Below are 26,100 nucleotides of genomic sequence, written 5' to 3'. Positions count from 1 at the left end.
TCAACTATTTTCTTCTTCTCTTTCAATAATTTTTAAAATATAATAAAAGATAAACACTGACCTTAATGCAAGTAATGGAAAAAATTTGATGAAAGCTTAGGAGATGAAAATTATGGAGGAGAGAAAAAGACTTTAAATAAAGCCCAAACACTTGTAAGTAACAGGATGGTAGATTAGGGCTGGTTTCACACTGTTCTAAGTGGAAATCAAAACTAGATAAAACCAAAAATTAGAACTAGAGTTTCAAAATGAACTCAAATGAGTTACAATTCACGACTGGTGAGGGAAAGGGGGGGGGGGTACCTCAAGTGGGTGCATTGGTGCAGTTCCATTATCAATTTTTTCGGAGGTTTTCCTCATTTTGCCTTGGGAGTTGTTCAATGTCTGGCAATGTCCCAGTTCATTTTGTCACCAAAATTCTAATATTTGGTTTTTTTTTTGTTTGGATTTGATTTCCATGCGGAATAGTGTAGACCTAGCAGTACTCTACCATCCTGACTCAAGTACTCCGTACACAAGTACTATGTACGCAAGTATTTACTACTCAAAAGGTCTGTTGAAATTTGAATTAAATTTAGATGGAACCTAACTTTTTAAAAGTCTATCTAACAGTTACATTCTCAAAAAAACAAAAAAAAATTTCCATCAAGTTTGTAAGTGTTTAGAAATGTCCATCTTATATCACGAGGCAATGCCTCTCACTGAATACCTAATGTTCTTAACCAAAAAGTTGTCACTAAGTGCTTTAAACCCTTTCTGGACAATTTCCTACATCTGTAAAAATTTTGGTTTTTTCAAATACTAATATAAAGTATTTAGTTTAAATCAGATTTATGTATGTACCAACTATTACCGCATTAGGATTTAATTTTACCCTCGACAAGAGGGAGGAAAAGTGGAAATCAAGTAAATCAATATGTCACTCACCTCCATCACATCTCTCTCCAACAAACCCTGCGTTGCATGAGCAATTTCCTGGAGCGGTGCAAACGCCATTCTCGCAAGGTGGAAAGCAAATTGGTGTTTCGCAGTAACGCCCAACGTATCCAGGGCTACAGACACATACTTCACTTGCATCACACCGTCCATTGTTTTGGCATTTCTTTGCGCACTCAGTGTCAGGTCCTGTTACAAGCCCAATTCACTTGATGAGAATGCATTTCACGAAATTCGATCGAAGTCAGTGGTATACAGCAGGGCATCATTTGAGTTGGTAACTGAGTCACATCTCATTCTCAATGCTTTACTTTTACAAGTAAATTTTAACAAAATATCATTTTTTCTACCGTTTTTTTTTTTTTTTTTGGGGGGGGGGGTCATTCTTTTTCCTTTTTCTGTTTTTAATAATTTGAAATTACATTTAATTAAGCTCGATACACGTTGATGTGATACACAATGTTCCCAAAAAGCTACTTTTCATTTGGAGTGCCAAAGGACATTTTTTTAACCAATAATGAACAAAGCTCATTTTATCTCACACACCGCCTCCCTGAGCGACCACTTGATTTTTCATATGGCATAATATGGCTGCATATTATCTTCATTTAGGTACTTATTAGACCTTGAAATAACGTCCCGTAAAATGCGTGCATATTGTATGTACCTGCTCATTCCGAATTCAGTCTAACTCTAACTCTAACCATACGTATACCCAACGTGAAAGCACACGTGGTGCAGAAGCGCCTTCATTTTGCATAGCATGCAAAATATCATACACGTCGGACTCCCATTGTGTTGGTGCCTTGTTGGTGCTACTACATGACAAACCCACCAATCATTACCATGCTGACGTTGTTTCTTTTAAGTGTGTATCGATACATTACAGTGCCTCTTTTTTGCAGAATGCTAAACTGAGGCATCGTAGCATAACGCTTTCATAGATTTTGAGTAGCATTATTTTCATGAAAAAACTGATAGATAATTTAAAAAAGTCGTCTTACTTGTATCTCGGCATTCTTTTTTGAGATCTATTGCAAGAGGCATTCCAAGTATGGCTTTTCCATCGCTGTCAGTGACAGTAAAACCTATCCTCAATGTCGCAATTTCTGAGGTATTTCCTACGCAAGATATATGCAAACTAAAGTCTGAAATGAGAAGAAGAAGGAAAATTAGTGTGGATGTGAATAAATGCGCAATCTGGCGAGTCATGCGCTCATGATTTTATAGAGAAGGTGCACTTAAAAAAGGAGACTACACAAATTATAATTTGTAAATATGGATCCGAAATTTTGAAATTGGTCTGTACTTACAATATTGTTGAGCCTATAACATAAACTCAAATCGTATAGTTGTTTGTTCCAACTCATTTTTGTAAATCAGGAACTTTAACATCGTCCGAGTTTCTGAATTGTTTGCGAAATATTCCCTTTATTTATCATAAAAACCGGGCAAAGAGTCAAAAATAATGACGCGTACTTAATCCCATAGGCGTAGCTAGGGGGGTCCTGGGGGGGGGGGGCTGCCCCCCCCCCAGAAATCTCGAGGCCCCCCCCTAGAAAATCGGGACCCTCCATTCCTCACCCACCCCCCGCTCTCTTCACCACGAGAGGTGGTCCCATGCCCCCCCCCCCCCCCAGAAAAATTTCCTAGCTACGCCCCTGCAGTTAATCCTAAAGTTATACGGCGACTTCGATCACCTTCGCGCGAGCCAGGAAAGAGAACGAGGTGGAGTCATCTTACGCGCGTTCCATCCGGCTTGCGGCAATATTACACCCGTTGTCGAATTGTTATCTTGTTACGCCTGCCGTGAATGAAATGAAATATCCAGTGCTCCCATTTCATGTCCGTCAAAAGTTCCGGGATTCGGAAATTTTTTGTTCCAATTTCTCCCACTCCATGACCGTCAAAAGTTCCGGAATTCTGAGTAGATTTCTCCAAAAGTTCCGAGAAAATTCCGGAAAATACAAAAGATCCAGATTATTTCGGGAATTTCCAAAGTTCCTAGAAAATTCAGGAAAGTCTCAAAAGTCCCGAAATTCGGTGCCATAGTACTGGGAAATGGGAACACCAGAGATATCGACGCCTGCGCACATGCGGATTATTTTCCCAAATCGCGCTTCAGTCGCATACTCGGCGCGCCGCGCCGCCCGTTGGATCGAGTCAATGGGAGAAGTCGGAAAAAATGTGGAAACTTTAAAAGCTCATATAACTCCATTTATACAAAATTTTGAGGTTTTAAAATGTGAGCTCATTGGTTTTCTTGTCTAATCTCCTTCTGAAAACACCCCTTAAAATTTAAAATGTGACGAAATAAACATCAAAATTTCCAGTTTTAATCAAAAATTTCATGTCCGACCTCTCTAATTGACTCGATCCACTGTGCGCCTCGCGGAGGAGTAGCGAGAAACATGCCCACGCCTCACTATGGTCCACAGACTGGATTTAACGGAACTTTATTCGAAAATGCACTGCACCGCCATAAAAGGTGTTGGATCTTATGATTTTTGGGTCGCTGATTTCATTTTACATCTTAGTTAAACAAAATATTAACATCCTGACCGAGAAACTTAACTTCAAATGTAATTTCTGGCGCTTTTAAGATAGAGGATTTTTTCCACCCTATTTTGACATGTATAAAAATAATAACAAAAATGTCTGTCGGTCGAGATTAGGTTATTCTTATGTATTTTTAGGCGGTAAATCCGAATATGACCTCCGTTTTTGTCCATTACCCTTCAATTTTTCGGAAAAAACCGATTTTACCCGGAAAAGCTCGTTCTCCAAGGAAAATTGAATTTTCCGGGATAATGAGGGATGATAGGAAAAATCTAAGGCCATATTCGGGTTTAGCAAGTCAGAATGCATAAGAATCGATGTATCGCACATCGAAATCATTTTTAAAATGTATTTTTAACACACTTAGAGTCCGGAAAAGGTTTTACCCAAAAGGCTCGGGAAATCGCATTATCGGAGAACTGGAGGGTGATAAAAAAAACCTAGGTCATATTCGGATTTAGCAGCTTAATATACATAACAGAATCTCTTTACCGCGGGTCCAGTATAATTTATCAACATGAATTGCAATTATGGCAAAAATACGTCAAATTTGCTCATTTTCCCGGGAAAAAGTCGCTTTTTCGGAAAAGTGAGAGGTTATAAGAAAAAACCAAGGTCATTTTCGGACTCAGTAGATCAAAATATATCGGAATACTTTCATTTTGTACCGATAATAAATTTAACGGTCGCAAAAACGCCAAAAATGCATGGAATATTCCACATTTTGATGCACGGAGGTGCACTCCGAAAAAAATTCATTTCGACCATTAGGCGACAAAAGGCGACATTTAAATTGGCCTCATTTTAAACTTAAGGATATGTAGAACAAGATTTTTCAATCCGCAAAGCATTAACTAGAATTAAAAAAAAGTTGGAGCTTCCTAAAAATTACGAATTTCACTGATTTCTATCATTTTTTGGCGTATGTTTGCAGCGTTAAAAAGCATACAAATTTCAGTTCAAAATTAATGAAACTGGGTGAAAAGGAAGTCACTTGCCACCAGGTGGAACCATGTTGCCCAAAAATTTACATAGATGATGCGTAACTCGGTAAAATAAACACCTTGTAACGCACCACCGAATGCGGCCCACAATCAGCTAATGAAGACCTGTCGCGCGCTCTGTTGTTAGGGTCCGTCACAATCTTATAAATCATTATTAGTCGATGAAAACTTAGGTGACGATCCATGGGAGTATGTATGATAAAACTGTAGTGCCAAACTTTAATTTTTCCCACCTTCAAAATTTGACTAAAGTTCCGTTAAATAGGGTCTGTGGACCGTAGTGGCGCCTTGCCGAACGCCCACGCTTATCGCACGGATTCTCCATAGCTGAAAACATCAAAATTGCGAGACAACGACGCACAGTATAGAACGAGCCAATGGGCGAAGTCAGAAATGAGATTTACAACTAAAACTGGCAAATGTTGATGTTTGATTCGTCTGAAGAATCGGTAGATGATTTGCAATGAGGGATTTTTAATGATGAGAAAGTTAACAGAAAGCAGGAAAATCTCCGATCCTTCGAGTATTACAGACTCGTGTTGTACAATGGTTTAATATTGTGTCCACGGCACCGCGGGTGGTGGGGTGGGTCTAACATCGAGAAATTACAACGATTAAAGAGCGCACCGTGCTGTGCGCGCACTGCGCGAAGTATTCTTTAAGTCTTGTAGGCGTTGGTATGTCCCACGCCAATTGACCGACTGCACTGCGTTTAGCGCAATGCGAGAGGTATCCATGCAGTCTTGTAGGCGCTAATGCGTCTCGCGCCGACCGCACCGTTTGGCGCAGTGCGTGAAGTATTCTCCCAGTCTTGCAGGCGCTAATATAAGCGTTTAACGTCGGCCGCTCTGTGTTTGGCGCGATCATTTAAAGTCGCGTTAGCATAATCGTGGCATCGAATAATGGGGCTTAAAAGGCCCATGCTGTATTTTGACGCCTATGAGTATTCCAGCGTTGCCTAGTTTCTCCCGATGAAATATTTTGCGAGAAGTTAGGAACGTACACTGTGTTCGCTTTTTAGATTGAATGGACTATTAAACAAAGTACGATTTTAAGCTTTCTGTTACTTGATTCTTGACCAGAATACGCGAGTCAAATCGCACACTACGTCTTTAGCGGACTACCAAATCGAACATTGTTTCTTTCCCATGCACCCTATGTAGTTTAAAGTGTGTGAGTACAGCTTGCTATTGCTGAGCCAAAGCGTCAAGATTGAGGTTGCCATATTTTCATATCGCTGAGACTGTCATAGTGACGTTTAGCGTGCAATTTAACCCGAGTAAATTATTCTTTCTTCATGAGCGGAAAATTTGAATATTTTCTCATAAAAAGCGTTACTGCCAAAAAAAAAGTAGAAAATTGCATGCCTGACCTCTCCAACAGACTCGCTCCACCATGTATCTGTAGTGGCTTTCTCTGTTCATAACAAACTTGTTGGCTGTACCCACTGAAAGAGCATTACTTGGTTTGTATCCTTCCGATATGATTATGCATAAATGGTTTATGTTCTGATGGACCAATTTTTGCAATTAGGAACTACGATTTCTGGCTCAGTTAAGAAACAACGTACCTATGTGTCATTAGCTTCTGTCACAGGTATCGAAATACCAGTAACTTGTTCTTTTCTTAAACTCTTAATTTTTCTATACATATTCTGTTCAGTCATTAGGGATGGCTGGATTTCATACACTTTCCTCTTTTTCAGTCCTATCTCCCAGCCATCACCTACAATCACCCATTACTTTAATTACTGAACTTGCAACTGATAGCTCCACTGATTATAGCCAGCCAATGGCGTGTAGACTTGTTGTCTCACCACCTGTGACGTCAGCAAGTCTATAAAAGCTTGTGCTGCCCTAAAATCTAGGTCTTATTCCATCCCCGACCCGTACTAGTACGTAGTGCCTTTTTCGCCCTTTTGGCACATCTTTTAGTGACTAATTTAATTCTTGTAACTCTGTAACTTTTCAATCTCGTTCAATATATTCCAAATTCCATCATCAATTTCGTTGTTCAATTTTTCCGCGTAGTTTGTTGTTCCTACTCAAAGAGCAACTGGTGCCGAATCGGTAAATTCCAACCTTCAGATATGACAGCTTCCCTTCACACACAAGTGTTTTTACTGCTGAGCCACAAATTATAGTATCCAAATTGCTTAATGTCGCCGTCCAATTATATGGACTAGATAATGATCAGTGGGCTGAGACGGAATAAAAAAAAAGCTGGATTAAACTGAATAAATGAATGAATAAAAGAACCCACAAAAGTAGTATATGAAGCAAATATGAAGCAATAATGTAATAATACATACTTTTTTGAAACGGTGGTATCTCTCCTTGGCGGTCTATTGATATCCACGGATCATGTAAAATACTTGTGTTAAATGACCGGAGGGTGTGAAAATTATAATAATACCTAGCTGATGTGCCCGCACACCACGACACAGTGACGATGTCAATCTGGAAATTGAAAAATTCACAATTTAAGCGTGTATGAAGCGGTGTTTAAATGAAGGTACTTCGACGAATCAAGTGGACGTAAATACATATCGTAAAGTGATGGTGCAGATATTATTGCAAGGGTGATTTTTCAAAGGGGGAAAATGATGGAAAATATTTAAAAAAGAAGGACTGGTTTATTATTAACAGGTTATGATATAGCTACTCACTTGAGCTGGAATGATGAAAGTGGCGAAAGAAGGGTTGGTCACTTGTTTCGGCACGACTGAATTGTAGATGATGGATATCGGATCAAGCACACCTAACATGATGACTGAAAATAAAAAAGTAATATCGTGAGACCATTTGTCGTGCGTGGATTAATTATGAAAAGGGACGGCCTATACCCAAGTAGCATTTTCCAACGGAAAAATCGCGATATATTGCGATTTTATCGGCGATGAAATCGCTAGGATCATCAACATCTGAGCGATTATCCTCGATCTTGTTGGAATATAAAAGCGATTTTATTGCTCGGCAATTTATCGCGATATTATCGAAACAAAAATCGCGATATATGGCGATTTAATCTCGATTTTATCGACGAAAATCGATGGTGTTCGCCGAACAAAAAATTGCGATGCATAGCGATTTAATCGCCATAAATCGCAATTTTTCATTCGATAATATTGCGATAATTGCCACCGATAAAATCGCGATAATCAACCGATAAGATCGCTATTTATCGCGATCACAGCTACTTGGGTACCGCATAATTGCCAGAGGCAAAGGAAAGTTTATTTTCCTTTATTTATTGTATTTCTTTTTAAACAGAGGTAGACTCCTCAAGACAGAAGCCACAGTGGGTGCCACTCTGAAGGAGGGGGTTTTGAATAGAACGTTTTTGAGTAGGTACTCTAGATGGACTCGCCAAAAAGATCCGCTAGACCTCCGCAAGTTCCCGCTTGAACCTAAAATTTATGGATCAGGATTGGAAGGTTTAAAAAAGCTCACCATCGTCGTCTATCCACATTTCAAGTTTATCCATGTCGCATTTCGGGTATGGCTCTTTATCCTTTTTCTTCACGGAGAGTTGGCCGGTGGCGCCCCCTGCCAGCACGACAACCGTGACAATCGCGACCAGCAGCATCTTCCCCGGGATCCTGGACCAGCGCTGTCCACCCTCTACATCAGCTGCTTTATCACATCTGAAATCATTCCATAACCCTCCGTCAGTTCACCGACACGTTCATTGTTTTTGAATAAAAAAGTATGTACTTGATTTTTTCTATTTTCTTTTTATTTTTGGACGCACTAGGTGGTTTTAAAAGTTTGCAAAGAAACACTCAGATCCATAGAGACATTTTGCCTAACAACAAAGTGCACGAGAAAAATTTGGAAGACATTTGGAAGAGCTAAGTGAAACTAGAAAAATTATTGAATGACACGTTTTCTGTGTTGTTTTGCTGATTTTTTTTATTTTTCATTTTTTGTCTGTATATGTGTCGCACTAGGTGGTATTAAAATTCCCTGGTAAAAATTGGCGGTAGGAGCTGCGTTTCAAAATACCATAGGAGCTCTTATAGCCGACTGAAGAAGGCGATAGAAAATCATATAGCTGGCTGTAGAAAGTGGAAAAAATCATACGGCCGGGCTACACGAGGCGATAAAAAATTATACAGCTGGGATATAGTTCCTATCGCCGGGCTTTACACTTTATCACCTGGCTGTTGCTTTTTCGCCATTGGCTATACCTAAAAGGCTATAAGAAATTGTGTAGAAATTCGTGTGCTTTGTAAATCCTTAAGTTTGTACGGAATCACCTTAATATTTACAAAACGCACATTATATTTTCCTTCACCACACATTTTTTTCCATCAATTAAAATGAGAATAATCCATACAGAGTGTGCAAACATTTCAAAGTCATGAGTTGAAAAACGCTGACTTCACGAGATTAAATATTAGAGCCTAACACAAAGCGGAGCGGCGGCGCACTGGCGCCTTCAAACCTAACGGGGATACTTCACGCATTGCGCAATGCGTGAAGTATCCCTGTTAGGTTTGAAGGCGCCAATGCGCGTTTCGCGCTAGCTGCCCGCCCGCCGCGCCGCGCCGGAGCGTACCACGGCGCTTGAAGCAACTTTTTCACACCAGAGGTATTGCACAGTATCATACGAAATTGAAGGCGCTCCAACATATTAGGAATGGCAGACATCCTTCAAAAGTACGGAGCTTTCCTCGCAAAATAAATCAAGATACTACGGCCCAAAAAGAGAGCGGTATAGTCCAAAAACTCACTAAGTCCTAGCATCCGTAATTAGTAACGTTTAACATACACTTTATCGCCAGGCTGTTGCTTAGTCGCCATCGGCTGTAAAAGGCTATAAGAAATTGTGTTGCCGGCTATAGAAGCTATTGGAAATCTTACAGCCGGCTGTAGGTCTATGGTATTTTGGAACACAGATTCTACTGCCAATTTTTACCATGGTTCGCAAGGAAACACCCAGATCGGTAGAAACATTTGGAGTTCTTTTTTTTAAGGGGAGAGAGGTCAGTTCGTGCTGTATCTAACATTTTCTACAATTTTTCATAATAATGAGTTCAAATGCATGAGTAATGAAAGTCTCATTCAGAGAACTTCTTTGAAATTTGGACTCGGGGCGCCTTAATTTTATTTTATGTACTTCATGCTTCGTCACGCAGTTAGCAATGTTGCCTAGCTGACGGCGAACCTAACTCTCAGCCTGTGAATCAAGTTTTAATTATTAATTTCGGACGCGTTTTTGGAGCGCTTTATTTTCATGTAATCGGTATACTTTATCTTACCGTATGAAAAGTTTCTGCACAAGTGGCTCTACAACACTTTCGTCGATAAAAAGCTGTGATACTGCTTTAAACGAAAAGAAAAAGAGAGTGCAGCGAAAATAATGGAAGTTGCCATGATTAAGAGAAGATTCTAAAAATAGTTTAATGACTTTCTTTTTAAACCAATTTGTACCACGGTTGCCAAATTTTAACAGGAAACACAGAGGGGAATGGGTCACTGCGATATTTTCAGTTTTTTCGCCAACTCTGATGTTGAGATTAGTGCTGAAAAAAAAAATTGAAAATTGCGAAAACATTTATTTCCTTTACGTTTAGTCACCACTCTCCAGCATTTTTCTCTGCACTTGAAATTTCCTTTCTCTCACCAACTCACAGCCAAGGAAAGAGAAAAAACCGGCTGATTTTTGGAGCGATAATGGCAATGGTGGTTTTCGTCAACATTCGGCTTCGGTGACTTCTTGATAAACTCATCCCACAGAAAGGAGCTAATTTCAAGGATATGAGTTAAAACACTGAGGTACAAAAGGGAAAAACGGGAGCGCAGGGGCAGGGTTTGTCGAAATAGAAGGTGGCATATTATCATGTGGCGAGGAGCGGACGGAAGACGAGAAGGAGGCAATAACCACTTGAAACAGGTCTTTCAACAAGTGATTTGAACTCAGTTCGAACCGTAAAACAAATATTGATGCGTCAGGTCAAAAAGAAAAAAAATTGGAATAGAGCCGTATTTTGTCGGGACCCTTGTTTGCGGCTCACCCCCCCCCCCCTCCCCCTCGGTTCTGCGCCTCACCTCCACCACCGACACCGCATCGGTTCATCGCTCACCTCGGCATCTTTTAGAGCTTCAATAAATACACAATGAAGACACCTGAGCCGCGGAGACGCGCTCTCAGCTCCTGGAAGATCGATTGTTGTATCGATAACGATGACCTTGATCGATATGAAGCACTGCTAAGATAGGGATTCCTCGATCGAGATCATTCGATAAGGGTTCGACCCGCGGATCGACCCGCTGGAGTCGTGGTATAACATCTATCAGCAGGTCGGGAAACATAGGTGCTCTCCACCCAATGTTGCCAGGTAGTGCCGCAGAAACCTCCGCGGTACTCACTGAAAAAAAAAATATCTGTGTATTTACTAAGAAAAGGGTAAAATTACTAAGAATTAAGAGTTCTAATTGATCCCAGTTTTTTCTTGGTAAAATTACCATTTACGGAATTGGTAATTTTACCGAGAAATCTCGGTAATATTATTGACTTTCTCGGTAATTTTACTGGACCCCGGTAAAAACGCCAATATTTTTTATCGACTGTGGTAGAATTACCGAGATAAAATGGCAAAGTTACCGGGAATTGATTACCAATAACAGTGGTATTCTTACCTGAAAAAAACAGTAAAAATACCGGTTTTTAGATAAGCTTTCCAGTCTGTCTTGGTAAAATTACCAATAAATGGTAAAAAAAGTGAGATGGTAAAGGTACCAACGGACCTTGGTAAAAACGCCGAGAGTTTTTTTTCAGTGCTCCTTCCTTTGGGGAAGAGTGGGCATTCAAAACACGGTAAGCACCATCGGGAGTAATCGAATTTTTATTTGTTAATTTACTTTACATTTAATTTCATTTTTATGCTCAAGAATCGTTATTCTAATGCCTCTGGATTCTCGAAGGAGAAAAGTTCGCACAATTTCAACGACACTAGATGACCCTTATTCCGGAGGGTCGCTGTGATTTTGGTGTCCCGCTTCATAATGAATATATTTTGGAAAATCGACGGAACTTTTCCTCCCGATGGCAAAACCCGCTGTCTGCTGAACCGGAGCTGGGACGGAAAAACATTTGTTTTTCTGAAACAAGATTTATCGTAAGAAATGTTGGCGCCCCACACGAAATTACGCACTCGTTTGGGCCACACAATTTTCACGCTCCTCATGAGGCGCCAGACTTATTTCTTTGGTGCAAAATCAGTATATTCTTGGAATGTGTGGCAACGTAGAAGATGACAATAGACTTGAGGGCGGGGAGGCGGAGCGATTGGTTCTGTGTTTAGCTGTTAAAACAGCCGCGAGCTGCGTTTTCGTTTTTTATCTTCTCCCTCGCGCGCAGGCGCAGGCACAGGTACGATTTTCACGCTTGTCTGCGTTCGGGGCCCTTTCAACAAACGAAGATGAGAGCACCTATCAATAATCCTAACGAGGAGGAGTCGGCCGTTTTGCACAAATAATCCTCGGATTCCACACCTTTCCGCGGACGCGGAATATTCGCTCGCAAATTGGCAACGCCGCTGGGGAAGGCATGAATAGAAAAAGGAGGCGGACCCGTCCAGTATTTCATAACTTAATTAAGGGCTTATTTCGCGCCTTGTGATCCCTGACAAGATTTTTCACCACAGACAAGAGTAAACCTTTTTTGCAAACCTCTTGCCAGCGCGACGCACAGTGCGGCCCTCGCTGGACAAAAATAAAAAATTCACAACCTGACATCTAAATAGATTTTTTGAAGTTTGTCGCACTGGGAAAGAAAAACACATTGGATCTAGAGTCCAGACTCTTGAAAATATTGACAAGAAAAAATACTCTTGATTCAATCAGATTTTTGCTTAAATCAAAAGGAAATCCGCTTAAATTAGGAGGCTTGGCTCTTGATTAAAGCAAAAATCCGATTGAATCAAGAGTATTTTTTGTTGTCGATGTTTTTAAGAGTCTGGACTCTAGATCCAACGTAATTTTTTTTCCAGTGCATCTTGAAGATATTTCTGACTCACATTGATGGCTCATTTTCATATTCTTCGCTCAAGACTACTTTGAATTTGGGTATAAAGTGGGCGGGAAATGGGTCGAGAATCACTGGTCCATAAGAAATACACAGAAAAAAGACGTCAACTTCAAATGAAGATTTCTCGCTTGAAACACAAAATGCTGTGGGTGGTTGACATTTTCTTAATCCTCAGATATCCAACTTCAATTCTATCAACAAGATCTCGCGACTTTTTGCGACTATCAGAGATAATTGAATTTAAAGTTTGGGTGTCCTACGTTGCTTTCACATCGTTAATATAGGGCTAGTTCGAGGTTGCCAACTTCAAATGAACTTTCCTCGAAAAATCCGCAAAAAATCCTGAGATATAACATTTTCTTATTCCTGGAGTGTTTTACTTTGATAGTGTCAAATGATTTTTCTATGCCGGTGTTACGATCTTAATTATTTAAAGTTAAGTGTCTTTAAACGATTTTTGTCCACATCGTCCATAAGGATGCCGCACTGTGCGACGCACCCGCAGGTGAAGGAGGCTCGGGGTTTATGAGATGCAACTCTTCTTTCACCTGTATGCAGGTACACAGATTCTATAGAACTGCGTGTAAGATATTGAACTCCATGCTCATAGCTTAATTTTTCAATTCTTTCCTTCAGCATGGAGTCCGATAGCCTCTTAAGTAGCACAGTATAATATTGAAATATTGAAATAAAGTTGTAATTTAACAATTTTATGTCATATGTGAAATAGCATTTTTTTTAAAACCATGAAATTTCATCATTTTTACATCATTTGATCGGAAAATCCAATTTAAAATGATCAAAAGGTAAATTTAATATTTCGAAAAGATACCTACACCTTTGCCGGTGCAAAGAATAGCTGCAACTTATTTACAATTTTACTGAAGTAATATTCAATATAAGGTGCCCCTTTCAATCAGAAGATAGGCTACAAACACAACACACGCTTTGATGCAGTAATAATATTTTAAACGGTACCAAAACACAAGTTTACGAGCACCAGCCCCGAAAGTGAGAAATGCATAATTCAATATCACAGAGGCAGTGTCGTGATTCACCCCCGAGAGCGCAAATATTTGTTTGAAGGAAAACTCAAGAAAATGATACACATGAGTTTTGTCAATTTCTTAACTAAGAGTTTATGAGAGGACTTTTTGACCGGTTTCGAGGATTGTTCTTTGAAAATAAATGCCACAATAGTATCTTTCCAAAATGAAGAAATAATGCCCAAAAAAGGACGACTCGTTAAAGTAAGTTCAGGGAAATTCCACAAATCTCACACAGATGCCTTAATTTTTTGCAATTTCGAGGACTGGCAACGTTGTATCGCATTCAGAAATCAATGCATTTCTCGGAAAATTGACAAAGTTGCAAAAAAATCAATAAAAGTTTCCTTTATCGGTACGAGAGCCGACGCTGGAATTAAGTTCTGGTTCGAGAGAGACAAACAAAGCTCTCTCAGCTAAAAACACTGAGCGAATGTTAATATAACGCCTGAACGCAACTATTCGGGCTCCGCGGATGTCTGTGTTGCATACGCTCGGAGTTGAAGGCGTTTTGAATCTCCAGGCACTCATCGCACCGCTTCAACTGCAGCCCGGCGCGACGACGGGCTGTACCTACTGCAAGGATCCAGAACGATAGAGCGCCTTCAAGTCTTCGTTTATACTGCGATTACATCTCTCATGCTCGAAAATTTTCTCCACAAATCATGCTGAGAATATCGCAAAATCAAAACTGAAGCACAAAAGATACACATCATCCTACGCATGCGTGCAATTACTTATGCCAAAGAAAAATCTTGGTAGTACGGATAAAACAAGAATTGAGGGCGCACTGTCATTTTTGATCATCGCAGTTTAGCCCGCCGTCGTGGCCGAGTGCCTGGAGATTCAAAACGCCTTCAACTCCGAGCGTATGCAACACAGACATCCGTGGAGCCCGAATAGTTGTATCAAGACGGTGTACGAGTAATGAAATTCGTTAAGTGCGATAATTGCATGCGATACCAATTGATTGTAAGTTTGCTTACATATCTTACATCTTTACTTGTCTCTTTAGCATCTCAACTTAATTCTAACGTTGCCTACCGTACCGCTGATGTAAATAATTATTTATTTTGAACGTAACATTGGAATTTTTCCAAAAAATTCATCGATCTGAAATGTGGGCTGCGAACCAGCACTCTCTAACCGAAAAACGACGGAAGAGACAAAGTAAAATTACACTGCAGAAAAAATTTATTGAGCGCGTATCCCATCATATTTGTTTTTGCGGAAGAGTTAAAAAGAGGTCCAGTCAGAATAACGTACATCAACCTACGGTCAGTTCAGAACCCAGTAAGGCAGGACCTGAAGCTTGTGGAAAAATTGTCTTACGTCACCTAAAAAACAAGTGGATGACGAAACAATTGAAGGAAGCCGGCCGAAAGTTCCTAACATAAAATTCTGTCGAGTTAGGCGTTGAAAAATTTCAAGTAAATGTTTCCCTTGAGTTTTTTCTATATGCGCATTTGCGCTCGCAATCAACCTCACTCGTTTGTCTTTTAGATAGTCGAAACTATTTGTAATCTCGGAATGAAAAATATTGTTATATTACAATCAGGGCCGGATTAAGGGGGTGGCCACATGGACCGCGGCCCATGGCGGCAAATTTAGGAGACGGCAAATTTTGCAATTTTTTTAAATGTAGGTATAAAAAAATCGGATTCAGAAAAAAAAAATTATCAATGAGAAAAGGGGACAAAATCTCTCTTTCCTGAGAGTATAGTAATTTCTAATTTTGTCGTTTTTCGGTGATACAAGAGACAGCATCTTTAATTAGTCAGCTTAAGAGAGGAACTAAACACGCAATTTGGCCTGGAGCTCAACGCAGGGAGGAATGATGACGAGGACTTGAGATGAAAAGGACAAGCCCTCGGCGCGGCGGTCGGCATGTAACACATATTAGCGCCTACAAGAATGCATGAATACTTCACGCATTGCGTCAAACACAGTGCGGTCAGAAGCTCGAGCGGTTGGCGTGAAATGCATAGCGCCTACAAGACTGCAGGTATATTTCACGCATTGCGCCAAACACAGTGCGATCAGCGCGGCGCAGCGGCGGAAGTTAACATTATTAAACCACATTATTTTATGTTTGTTCTTTCATAATTTTTTGGTTCATTTCTTATAAATGGAGGACCTTGTCCACGCAGAGATAGGTTTACAAAACTTAACGTTCGCGCAAAGTTCGGTGAATTTTTGCTAGTAGTGTTGACAGGGCTTTCGCAAAAAATGTATTCAACACGAGTAGGTAAACGCGTCTTATGCACCCCTCCCCCTCCGGTACGTTCACTTGATGGTTTTTATTGATGCTTCAAAACGAATGAGAAGGGGGCGGCAAAATACAGGCGGCCCATGGGCGGCAAGTAGGTAAATCCGGCCCTGATTACATGCAGATTTCATAGATGTAGCTTTCTTGTCTCTTTTTCTTCAGTTTCAGGAGCAATCATTTGCGCTAACGACTCCCCGCTTTACCATCGCAAACGCACAAATCTTCATTTGCGCTTTTAAAATTTTATCAATTGTTTATCGTATGTAATCGCAATTTGTTGCGACCCACGGTATCTGGGCTTGAATGCCGTGCTTATTTTTAATTTTTATTTATTGTACATCACGACAGAAAAAAGCATATTATTCTCATCTGTCTTGGGCTAAATTAACTTCACGTAAAAGAGGTGAAGGGACCGTCATTTTTGCCGGAACTATAGATCTGTATATGATATTTACGAGGTGGGGACATATTGTGAAGGGGTCCTAAATTATAGTTTTAAATCTAAAAACAATAATTTTCAAGCTAAAATTTGAGCTATATGAGCATAGAAATACTCATTACTCAGCAGTGTGCTCATTTGTCGACATTCGCTAGCATGCAGCCAAGCCGTCGCCAACTTACACACGCTCTAATTAATTGTGATTTTTTGAGCTCGCCCACTCGGGAGAGCTCTTTGCGATCGATTTCTTTTAGCATTGGTAGTGTCCGTGGCGACAAATGGATGGTTCTCGTTGCCGTCGGAGGAACGGCCAAAATCCCATTGATTTCAACGTCTAAAAGTTGAATTTTCGCGGGTTACAGTTTTCCTCCGTCGAACATTTCCGTTCCCTCATTCAACTGAGGATTAATTGTTCCTCGTTTGCTACACTAGAGAGCAGCACTTTCCGGTGGCCGAGCAGACTTGACTCACACCAATACGAATTTGTTTGTGTATGTGATCACCTTAATTATTATATGTATTATATTTTTTCTGTTTTTTTTGCATTTCTAATCCTTTCACATTTTCAAAATCTGAAGTCTTATTTTTTTGCTGTTCCGTTGCGATAAAATTATCAGCTGACTGCTGAGTCTATGCTATCTTATAGGAAAATCTCCCAGTTTCCTCGGTTACACAGTGTAATGGAAAATCCTTCTATTCATGCAAATAGAAATTTGGTGAAATTGGTTAAATTGTGATAATTGTGAGAAAATGAAGACAGTATTTTTCTTTATTTCGCAATTCACGGCCGCCTGGGCCGCATCTCTTTCCGTGTTGAAGTATGTGCATTGGAAAAATGCATGATCAGGGTCATCCATTTTCGCACCACACATGACACATCCCGGATCTTCTCTGATCTTATATTTGTGTAGATACGAACCGAAGCAGCCATGTCCTGTCAGGAACTGTGTCAGATAGTAATCAGGGACACCATGCCCCATGTACATCCACTCATAAAATTTTTTGCTAATAATTGTTCTAGTCCATGTTTCCCTGTCATCTTTTCAATAAATTTCGTTGTACCATTCCTCTAGTAAATTTTGTCTTATCTCACTCTTATCTACTGTTTTATTCATGATTCAGTTTATTTATTGCGGTGTGAAAAATTTGTCATGTTAATAGTTTCACGAAGGCGAGCTCTCCAACACAGTAGTGTTGGAACCAGCAGCTTGTTTTTACTTACATACGCTCGCTCTAATTAATTGAGGTATCTTTAAGCGTTGCTCCCACTATACATTTCAAGATCCAATTCAACGGTTTACTCCAAAGCGGTTCATCTGAGGTGACTAGGTGAGTCAATCTGACATTACTTCCGGGATTTGAATCCGGGACCTGGCGGATGATCGTCCAAATCTGAGGCGATAACCAGCGGAACAATAACTGCACGACAGAACCCATTTTAGTCGGCCCATTTGAATGAGAAAATAATTTTGAACGATACTAAATTTCTGACCATCGACAAGAACGCAAAGTTGCCGTTAAAGCTATGATTTTGTGAAAATATAACTGAATGTCTCATCGAGAATATTTCGACTAGAATCATTACACTCAGTACTGTTATTATAATCTTCTGATTATTTTTTTTTTCTTTTTTTTTAAAATTTTTTTTTATCCCATTGACGTAAGAAATTCACCATTTCACTTGAAAGCGTTAGTTTTATGAAGAGGAATGTAACCGTGGAACCGGAAATCTCAATTGTTTGAATTTTTGGGTCATTAGAATTTATAACTATACACGAAAGAAGAAACGGAGACGACTTCGCTGGGAAACGCAACGTAAGCGCGTGTAATAGACTGCTGAGAAAAGCCGATTTTCGACTGCATTTCCTGAAAAGCGTTTAACGAAGTAGGATGCTCGGAATGTCCGGAATTTCGCGAGAGCAATTGTGTTTTTGAAATTGCAAACGCAGACAAAACTCTTGACGTTACCCAAAATGCATCTCGTTTTAAACATTATTTGGTACCTGTCTTTTTTGGAGCGCGTCACTGACTGAGAGTAAAAGGGGAGAAATGCGCTTTCAATTATGAAAGCAGATCTTCACTCACAGTTTGGTTCGCTGAACCAAACATAGGCGGATCCCGCGGGAGCGAAGGGCCAGGGGGGGAGAGCCTCCAAAAATTTCAACACCAAACAACAACAACAACATTTTTCCAACAACATTTCAACAAAGGGGGGGCGGTCCCCTCCCCCCTTGAAATTTTTGGATCCGCCTATTGTCTGAAAATGACCTAATGAAAATTCTCTGACCCCCCCCCCCCCCCCATTTCATTTTCTGTCACGGCTCGTTCTACCGTTCTACTGGACAAATGTTCATGCTTTTTGCGGCTATCGAGAGTTAGAGTCTCTAAATGAGCCCGCTTTATTTAGATGTTGACAATATGACCCGGTTTTGTGGGATCTCCCATTTAAGCGAAATGTAAATTTTTATTTTTGTGTCACAGTTCAATCTAAAGATCTATCACGTCAGTTTTCATGATTATTGCGGCTATCGGTGGGAGATCCCCAAGACCACTCTGCATGCTCATGCTCTATCAATTAACTAACAGGAGCCCGTTATACGGGCCCAGGCCCGCCACAAGGGAGGGGGATACTGGGTCCTTGGTACCGGGGCCCGGGCCCTGGAGGGGCCCGTGACGCAGGTTACAAACCACTACGAATTCATGTGTAACCCTTGTCTCGTAGGGAAAAGTGAAAAAATTATCCTAAAAATTCCGCTAAAGGTGAATAAAGTTTCAAAAACACGCTAGGGCACTGTAAAATTTTTCTTACTTTTTAGAGATTTTCAAGATTTTGAGTATATGTAGAATGATATTTTTAGTAACTGTGTTTCATTTTCTTCCGTTGTCGGATGCTAAGAGGCTCCTTTCTGGGCATCCTCGACTTCAATGGCTTAACTCCCTTGCCATAGACGTACGAAAGGGGAGTCCAGGGGGGCCCGGCTCCCCATAGAATTAAAAATTATCATCTGCCCCTCAAAAAAAAATTTATAGATGTTTTGAATGCAACAATTCGAAAGTTTTTGGTGCTGAAAGTAAACAAAAAGGCGTAATTATTTTGCAGAAATTGATGGAAGGTCTCCATCATAAGAGCTTCATAATGCGTCCAAATAGATTTAAAATTTCAAAAATTTCCCGGGGGAGGCCCCCCGGAAACCACCAACCACCCCCCCCCCCCGTGCTAGGGGCCCGGGCCATGAAAATTGGTACCAGGGCCCGAGATGGGATGTGGCGGGCCTGTACGGGCCTTTGAGGGCAGGACCGGATTTGCCGCCCATGGGCCTCCTGTATTTTGCCGCCCCTTCTCATTCGTTTTGAAACATCGATACAAACAATCAAGTGAACGTGCTGGAGGAGGAGGGGTGCATAAGACGCGTTTACTCGTGTTGGGCATATTTTTTGTGAAAGCCCTGTCAACGCTAGCAAAAGTTCAAGGAACGTTGCGCGAAAATTAAGTTCCGTAAACCTATCTCTGTGCGGACTAGGCCTTCCATTTTTAAGAAATGAACGAAAAAATTATGAAAGAACAAACATAAATGTGGTTTAATAATTTTTAGTTCCACCGCCGCGCCTTGCTGACCTCACTGTATTTGGTGCAATGCGTGAAGTATTCCTACAGTCTTGTAGGCACTGTGCTTTTCACGCCGACCGCTGCTGAACGCACTGTGTTTGACGCAATGCGTGAAGTATTCATGGAGTCTTGTAGGCGCTAATATGTGTTCCATGCTGACCGGCGCGCCGAGGGCTTCTCCTTTCCATCTCAAGTCCGCGTCATTATTGCTGTCTGCGCCGCGCCGCTCCAGACCAAATTGCGTGTTTGGTTTCTCTCTCAAATAGACTAATGAAAGGCGCTGTCTCTTGTATCACCGAAAGACGAACAAAGTAGAAATTACTATAATTTATCTCTCAGGAAATGAGAGATTTTGTGGCCTTTTCTCGTTTGTAAATTTTTTTCTGGCTCAGATTTCTCTCTTGATACCTGCATTTGAAAAAAATTACAACATTTGCCGCGCCCTAAATTTGCCACCATGGGCCACGGCCCAAATGGCCACCCCCTAAATCAGACCCTGTTTGAGGGTGTGAAGCGCTCTCTGGGCGTTAGGCCGCGTAGCGGCCAGAGGCTCTAGGTACCTCCTAGTTATTGGCTCCATAGTTTTTACGTGCAATCTCAATTACGAAACACCTTTAAAACTCATTTGACCCCGTGAGAATTCCATTGAAAATTAATCCTATTTTTCTTTGTCTGAAGGGAATGACTTACTTCTCACTATACTGAGGCCGAGATAGACTTTAGTATTTTTCCACCATATCTTTCAATTTTCCGATTAATCGAATTTCCAAAAGATACGTTTTAGGGCAACTGTAAAAGCCATTAAAACAATGAAAGGCCTACAACTGATGAACCAGTGATAGAGTGGCAGATACATAGCAATCCTCTCCTTACTTAGGTAGTGTACTCAAGTTTGCAGCGACGGCCAACACGCTGAGTGCACTGAGCAATGTGCGCGCAGCACCTTGCATTGTTAGTCTCCTGACCGGCGGCCTGTTTTGAGAGTTAACACGAGCTGTGATTTACAGGTCCATTCTTAAGCTTCATATTGTCGTTAGCGCGCTTGTTGCCATAACAACGAGCACCTCCCCATCCCACCAATCACAGCCTCGCACCTCGACACATCCGCGAGATCTCGCTGAGTTGCCAGCTCAGAGCTTGGACCGGTTTAGCAGTCAATCTTTCTCTGAGATCATAGAGAAAAAAAAGGAGGTGTTTGCATATCGGGCATCTTGGAATTTGTTGATGATTTGATGACGTAGGTCGGTACAGCGACGTTTATCCTGTCGATTTTTTTGGAAATAGTGTAATTTAAGGAAAAAAGTCGTACTATAAAAAGTGCTTGAAATTATATAATGAGTTGATTTAAGTAAAAAAATCGGACATTATGGTCCGTTTTTCATATTTCGAATTCCGGATTTCGCTGGCCAGGTTGTACCGACCTACGTCACAGGGTAAACAAACCTCAAGATGCAAACACCTCCTTTTTTTTTCTCTATGCTCTGAGATGAAAAACTAGATTATCTATACATCCAAGAAGAGTACCTACTGCCATGTCTGTGCCGTTCAAGGGGGGGGGGGGGGTATGAAGAAGGGCGTTATGCCATTTTGTTAACGTGTTGAAAGATAGGAACCTATAGGTCTTACAGGCGATACAAGAGGGAGGGTTGGGATCAAAATGCCAAAAAACTGCGTTACCTACTTATTTTATGAACGCTCCCTTATGGCTCAATAGACGCAAACTCGACCCGAAGAATTTTGTATTTCTGAAAAAGAAATTTTGACTGATTATAATAGAAAACAACCGAGTGACATCAAAATGTAACCGTGAAAACTAGTTTGAATTTATGTTTCTCCTCGAGATCTGATGTTGCAAATGGACCGAGTTCATCAGATAGGAAACAATACCCACATCAAGTTGAAACTGAGAGAAAGGGGTTCGAAGTTTTACTCCTGCATAAGGCTCGATGTAGAAAATAAACTATCCTCTTTTGACACACTAATTTCTGTTTATCGACTTTCAATTTTCGGCAGGAGAAAATGTACGGCTAAGGGAACTCAAAAACATTCTTAACTCAATTTTTGTTCGAAAATGTGGGTTGGTTCCTTTCTGACGAGCTCGCTCATTCAAAATATACTCTTTTTGACGGGATAAAATGTCAATATTAATTCTCTATCTAACTCATTTTTCTCTATTTGTGACCTGTTTTTTTCCTATTTAATGAGCCCGCGGGCACGCAAAGGAAAAGTGTTATTCTTGGTGAAAATATTCAATAAAGTTTGTTCAGGACTTGTCCCAGCAGTTGGAAACTAAAAATATCCATCGCGTCTGAAACCCTGTCATTGGGTCATTGGGACCGAAATATTGCTACCGGGACCGTACTATTTGTTACCACGAAGGCACAAATAAGGAACCACGTCTAAAAAAGTAGGTGGGGTCTGAAGTCCGGTGCGACCATTTTACCAGCAACAACTACTTATCTTCCATGACTCACGCCTCATTCCGGTTCAAATTTCAGCTTATCAGTCTGAGCCAGTTCCCAAAAAAAGAGAAATTACAGATATTCTCTTTATACTTCAATTATTGAACATTTTGTCAAATTTTGTGGGGACTCACAGAGGGTATATTATGAGCGACTTTTGGAGTTACTTTTCAGTTATTCGCAGCAATTTTTCCGCGCACATCCGTTTTAAGATTTGTAGATTTATATTGCTCTAATACTCGCAGAGCTCCGCATTATACTGAACCGCCTTCAATTATTTGTATAGGCAATGTGGGCCTCTTGGAAGCAGTAATAGTTGCTCGCAGCAGTTTGATCAAGCTCTGATACTCGCAGAGTTCCGCACTCATTATACTTAACCGCCTTCAATTATTTGTATAGGCAATGTGGGCATCTTGGAAGCAGTAATAGTTGCTCGCAGCAGTTTGCAAGCTCGTATTATGCTAGCCAGGTTTGATTGTTGTCCGATGATTTTTCTTCCTGCATTAAACTATTTACCGTTGGTACTCAGTGAAAAATATCACAAATTTATCAGTAAAAAATATTTCACGATTGATCGACACTCTCACATTACGAAGCAATATGTTTTTGTAGGATATAAGAGAAAGCTATTGCGGGAAGAAGGGGGAAGCGTTTTAAATCTATCATTGCCTTGTAAAATATCATTTTGCAAGAGAGATTTTGCGCGAATAAATTGTATTGCTTCATCTAAGAGTGCGCGATGAGCTGAGTTCGCAGTATCATAAATTTTTTCTGAGATGGGAAACTATAAACAAATTGATTCAAGAGTGAGAAAATGTGCCGGCTTGAGACGTCATCTGGCGGCATATCTCGTTTAAACACATGTAGTTTAGCAGATTAGGTCATTTTGTCACACCCCCCAATAATTGTTTAATTTAGAAACCGAGGATATTATCGTGCTTAGTTCCCAAAGTAGTTTCATCTTAAACACGAAAATCATCAAATTTCAGACACCTGAGAATTCTCCAATGGGGAGAAGGGTGTAAAAAAAGGACCGTGTTCAAACATTTTCGGAGATTTCCCGTATTTTCCCATAGCACTGCCAAATTGAAAACTGAAAAAATTAAAATACACTGGAAAAAAAAACACACACATTGGATCTAGAGTCCAGACTCTTAAAAACATCGACAAGAAAAAGTGCTCTTGATTCAATCAGAATCTAGCTTAAATCAAGAACCAAGCCTCTTAATTTAAGCGGATTTCGTTTTGATTCAAGCAAAAATCCGATTGAATCAAGAGTATTTTTTCTTGTCAATGTTTTCAAGAGTCTGGACTCTAGATCCAATGTGTTTTTTTCCAGTGTACCCACATTTTTTTAAATGATTTAAATCTTTAAATACGCAAAAATTAATTAAAAACGGGTGTACTCACAACTTAAATGTCATCCGATGAATGTATCTACATAACAAATAAACAATCACCGCACTCAAAATTTAGTCGAAAAGAATCCGAGAAATCGAGCCTGCGACAAACGAACAAAAAAAAATGATCACCGAAACGAGGCGGAACTTAGGAAGCGCTCACTTTTTCGGGCATGCGGAAACGCGTGAAGGAACGACCGTATTCACACTAGAAAGCACGTAAAGAAGCACATTACATGTAGATTAACTCCGCGCACAGAACTGGTTTTAACTCGCAGCGCCGTGAATGTGAATTGTGCTGTTGGGCTCTTAAAACTAAACTACCTCAGAAGTGCAATAGTCATCTTATTGTCCGACACCTCTGCCCCTCCCTTCATCTCAAGGGTCCCGTCTCGTTTCCAGCATCTTTCTTTTTGTCTCTCTCCACCCCGGACGATCCGCTCCTCTATCTCTCTCTTGCACGCCCTCACATATATTTTCTGTAACTTGCTCCACGTCCACCTCTCTTATTGTGGACTCTCCTCCTATCCCGAGTCATGAACTGGTAATTCGAGCGCTTTTATATTTATATATGCATTTTGCGCACGCTGTTGCTAAGTTTATCCCGATTGGACTTGGTTTTGTGGCTTTTGTTACGGATTTGACCCAAAATTTATTTTTATTTTATTTTTATTTATTTAAAAAAAAAAATGTTTACAAGATATAAAGTGACAATAGAGTGACATTTAGTCGTGTCATATTACATTTCACACTAACAAGAATCACATACAAAATTCAATTAAATATAAACCGTTAATTTTAATCTGGGTAGCTAATAACTGGCGCTCCCTCTCTCTCAAAGACGTCTCAAAAGACGATGTACATAGCTCGTTTATCAATATAATTAAAAATTGAGCGACCGTTTTTCTTTTTTCTTTTTTTTTTGTTTTGTTTGAAGCACAAGTGAAATAAGACGTAAGTGGAACAGAGGGGCTTGAAGGACAAGGCGCATAAGTGCAGTCAATGCTGTTCCGAGAAATACGTGCGTTTGTTGTTTTGAAATTACACGAATCCTTATGGCGAAAAGAAAGTTCAAACAGACTTTTTGATGCTTTGAAATTGGATTTCGGGAGCGAAATTCTTCACAGAATATGCGTTAAGGGTAGTTTTACTTGGAATCATTAAAACCTCGATTTTTTTTTCAAAAACTGCACCTATAAGCGCCTTGTCCTCCAAGCTCCGTGACTGTGCGGTATAAGGTCCCGATTATCCATGGTCAACCCATCTGCGGTTTTTGGAGGGATTTCCATCGAAACATTTCAAAAAGTATCTTATAATATATCCCAGAATAAATTATATGGGTTAATAAAAGTTTATTATTTCTCAATTTTTATGATGAGTACCGAATACCGATACTGGCAAAGGGAGAAAAGGGTGCAATTTCATGCTCCTATATATAGAAAATGCTTATATTGCACCAGACTCGCCGCCTCATTATTTTTAGTAAACACGTGGAACCTTCAACTTAATCTACTAAAATTATTAACATAACAATCGTAGACACAAAGAACACACTTATTCAGTGCATGACTTGTGTATCGTACAATTAAAAGTGACCATGACCGCTATGGAAAATAGGGAGGGGGAGGGGAATAGGAGCCGCCCCCAAAGGTGGGAGGAAAGAAAAGGGGAGGAGATAGTCGATTTGTTGACACACAAATGCCGTCAGTGATTGTAGAGGAGCGGTGAAAAGAGAGTAAAATAATTAGAAGAGAAGAGCAGGTTGTTTGGATATAGACAATCGAGTCATTGTACAATACATCCACACAAGTTATGTAATTGCTCTGATCAGTATTGTCATTATTTTAAGTTATTTCCTATGTGAATATGCCCCCAGTACAAATGATATGTGCGCAAGAGAAAACCTCCGTTATGTTTTTTCATCCATTGAGTAGCATACAGGATTTTATTCAGCGACTTTTTTGACGCACGTGTGCAGTTCCTGTCTTCTTTTTCTATGGTGCGTTCAAGTCTCTCAATTAATTAGGGCAAAGAGCAGAAAATACTAAAAAAACCAACGAATTCAGTACGTTTGTCTACTCCTCCTTTGATACAAGTCCCAATGACTCTCTGAGTTTTCGATTTAGTCAAAAGATTTCGGTTAAATGATTTTGTCACGTGACCTCAGATGTCCAGACAATCAAGAGTCAAGATTTTTTCGGTCTCACGTCAAATCACGGGCTTTTAAGAATATTATTTTGTACGTAACGCCTTTAAAAACGTACACCTATTCCGTTCGGCATTAGGTAATTTATATGCGGCTCCTATGGTCATAACTCAATACTTTTTCTCTTTACACACT

At 40.2% G+C, this 26,100-nt stretch overlaps 1 protein-coding gene across 5 annotated transcripts in view; it reads right to left on the bottom strand.

The window, feature by feature from the left end:
* The window catches only part of LOC109042463 (uncharacterized), a 60,559-nt gene that overhangs the window by 8,335 nt on the left and 26,124 nt on the right, over positions 1–26,100 (bottom strand). Inside the window, exons 1-7 of one of the 5 annotated variants that reach the window (XM_019059215.2) lie at positions 23,770–24,260; positions 21,575–21,642; positions 7,952–8,145; positions 7,168–7,271; positions 6,811–6,958; positions 1,941–2,084; positions 928–1,125 (exon numbers count right to left, since the gene is read on the bottom strand). In XM_019059215.2, the coding sequence (XP_018914760.1) occupies positions 928–1,125; positions 1,941–2,084; positions 6,811–6,958; positions 7,168–7,271; positions 7,952–8,087 (730 nt within the window). In that variant the 5' untranslated portion in view covers positions 8,088–8,145; positions 21,575–21,642; positions 23,770–24,260. Of the gene's footprint in view, positions 1–927; positions 1,126–1,940; positions 2,085–6,810; positions 6,959–7,167; positions 7,272–7,951; positions 8,146–10,590; positions 10,614–21,574; positions 21,643–23,769; positions 24,261–26,100 lie in introns of those variants that run through there. The other 4 variants (XM_019059214.2, XM_019059211.2, XM_072301662.1 and 1 more) reach the window with 4 other exon arrangements.

Source organism: Bemisia tabaci, chromosome 6 (genome assembly GCF_918797505.1).
Source record: "Bemisia tabaci chromosome 6, PGI_BMITA_v3".
Classification (NCBI taxonomy): domain Eukaryota; kingdom Metazoa; phylum Arthropoda; class Insecta; order Hemiptera; family Aleyrodidae; genus Bemisia; species Bemisia tabaci.
Note: the sequence above shows the minus strand (reverse complement) of the source record. Positions and strands in the feature narration are given on the sequence as shown.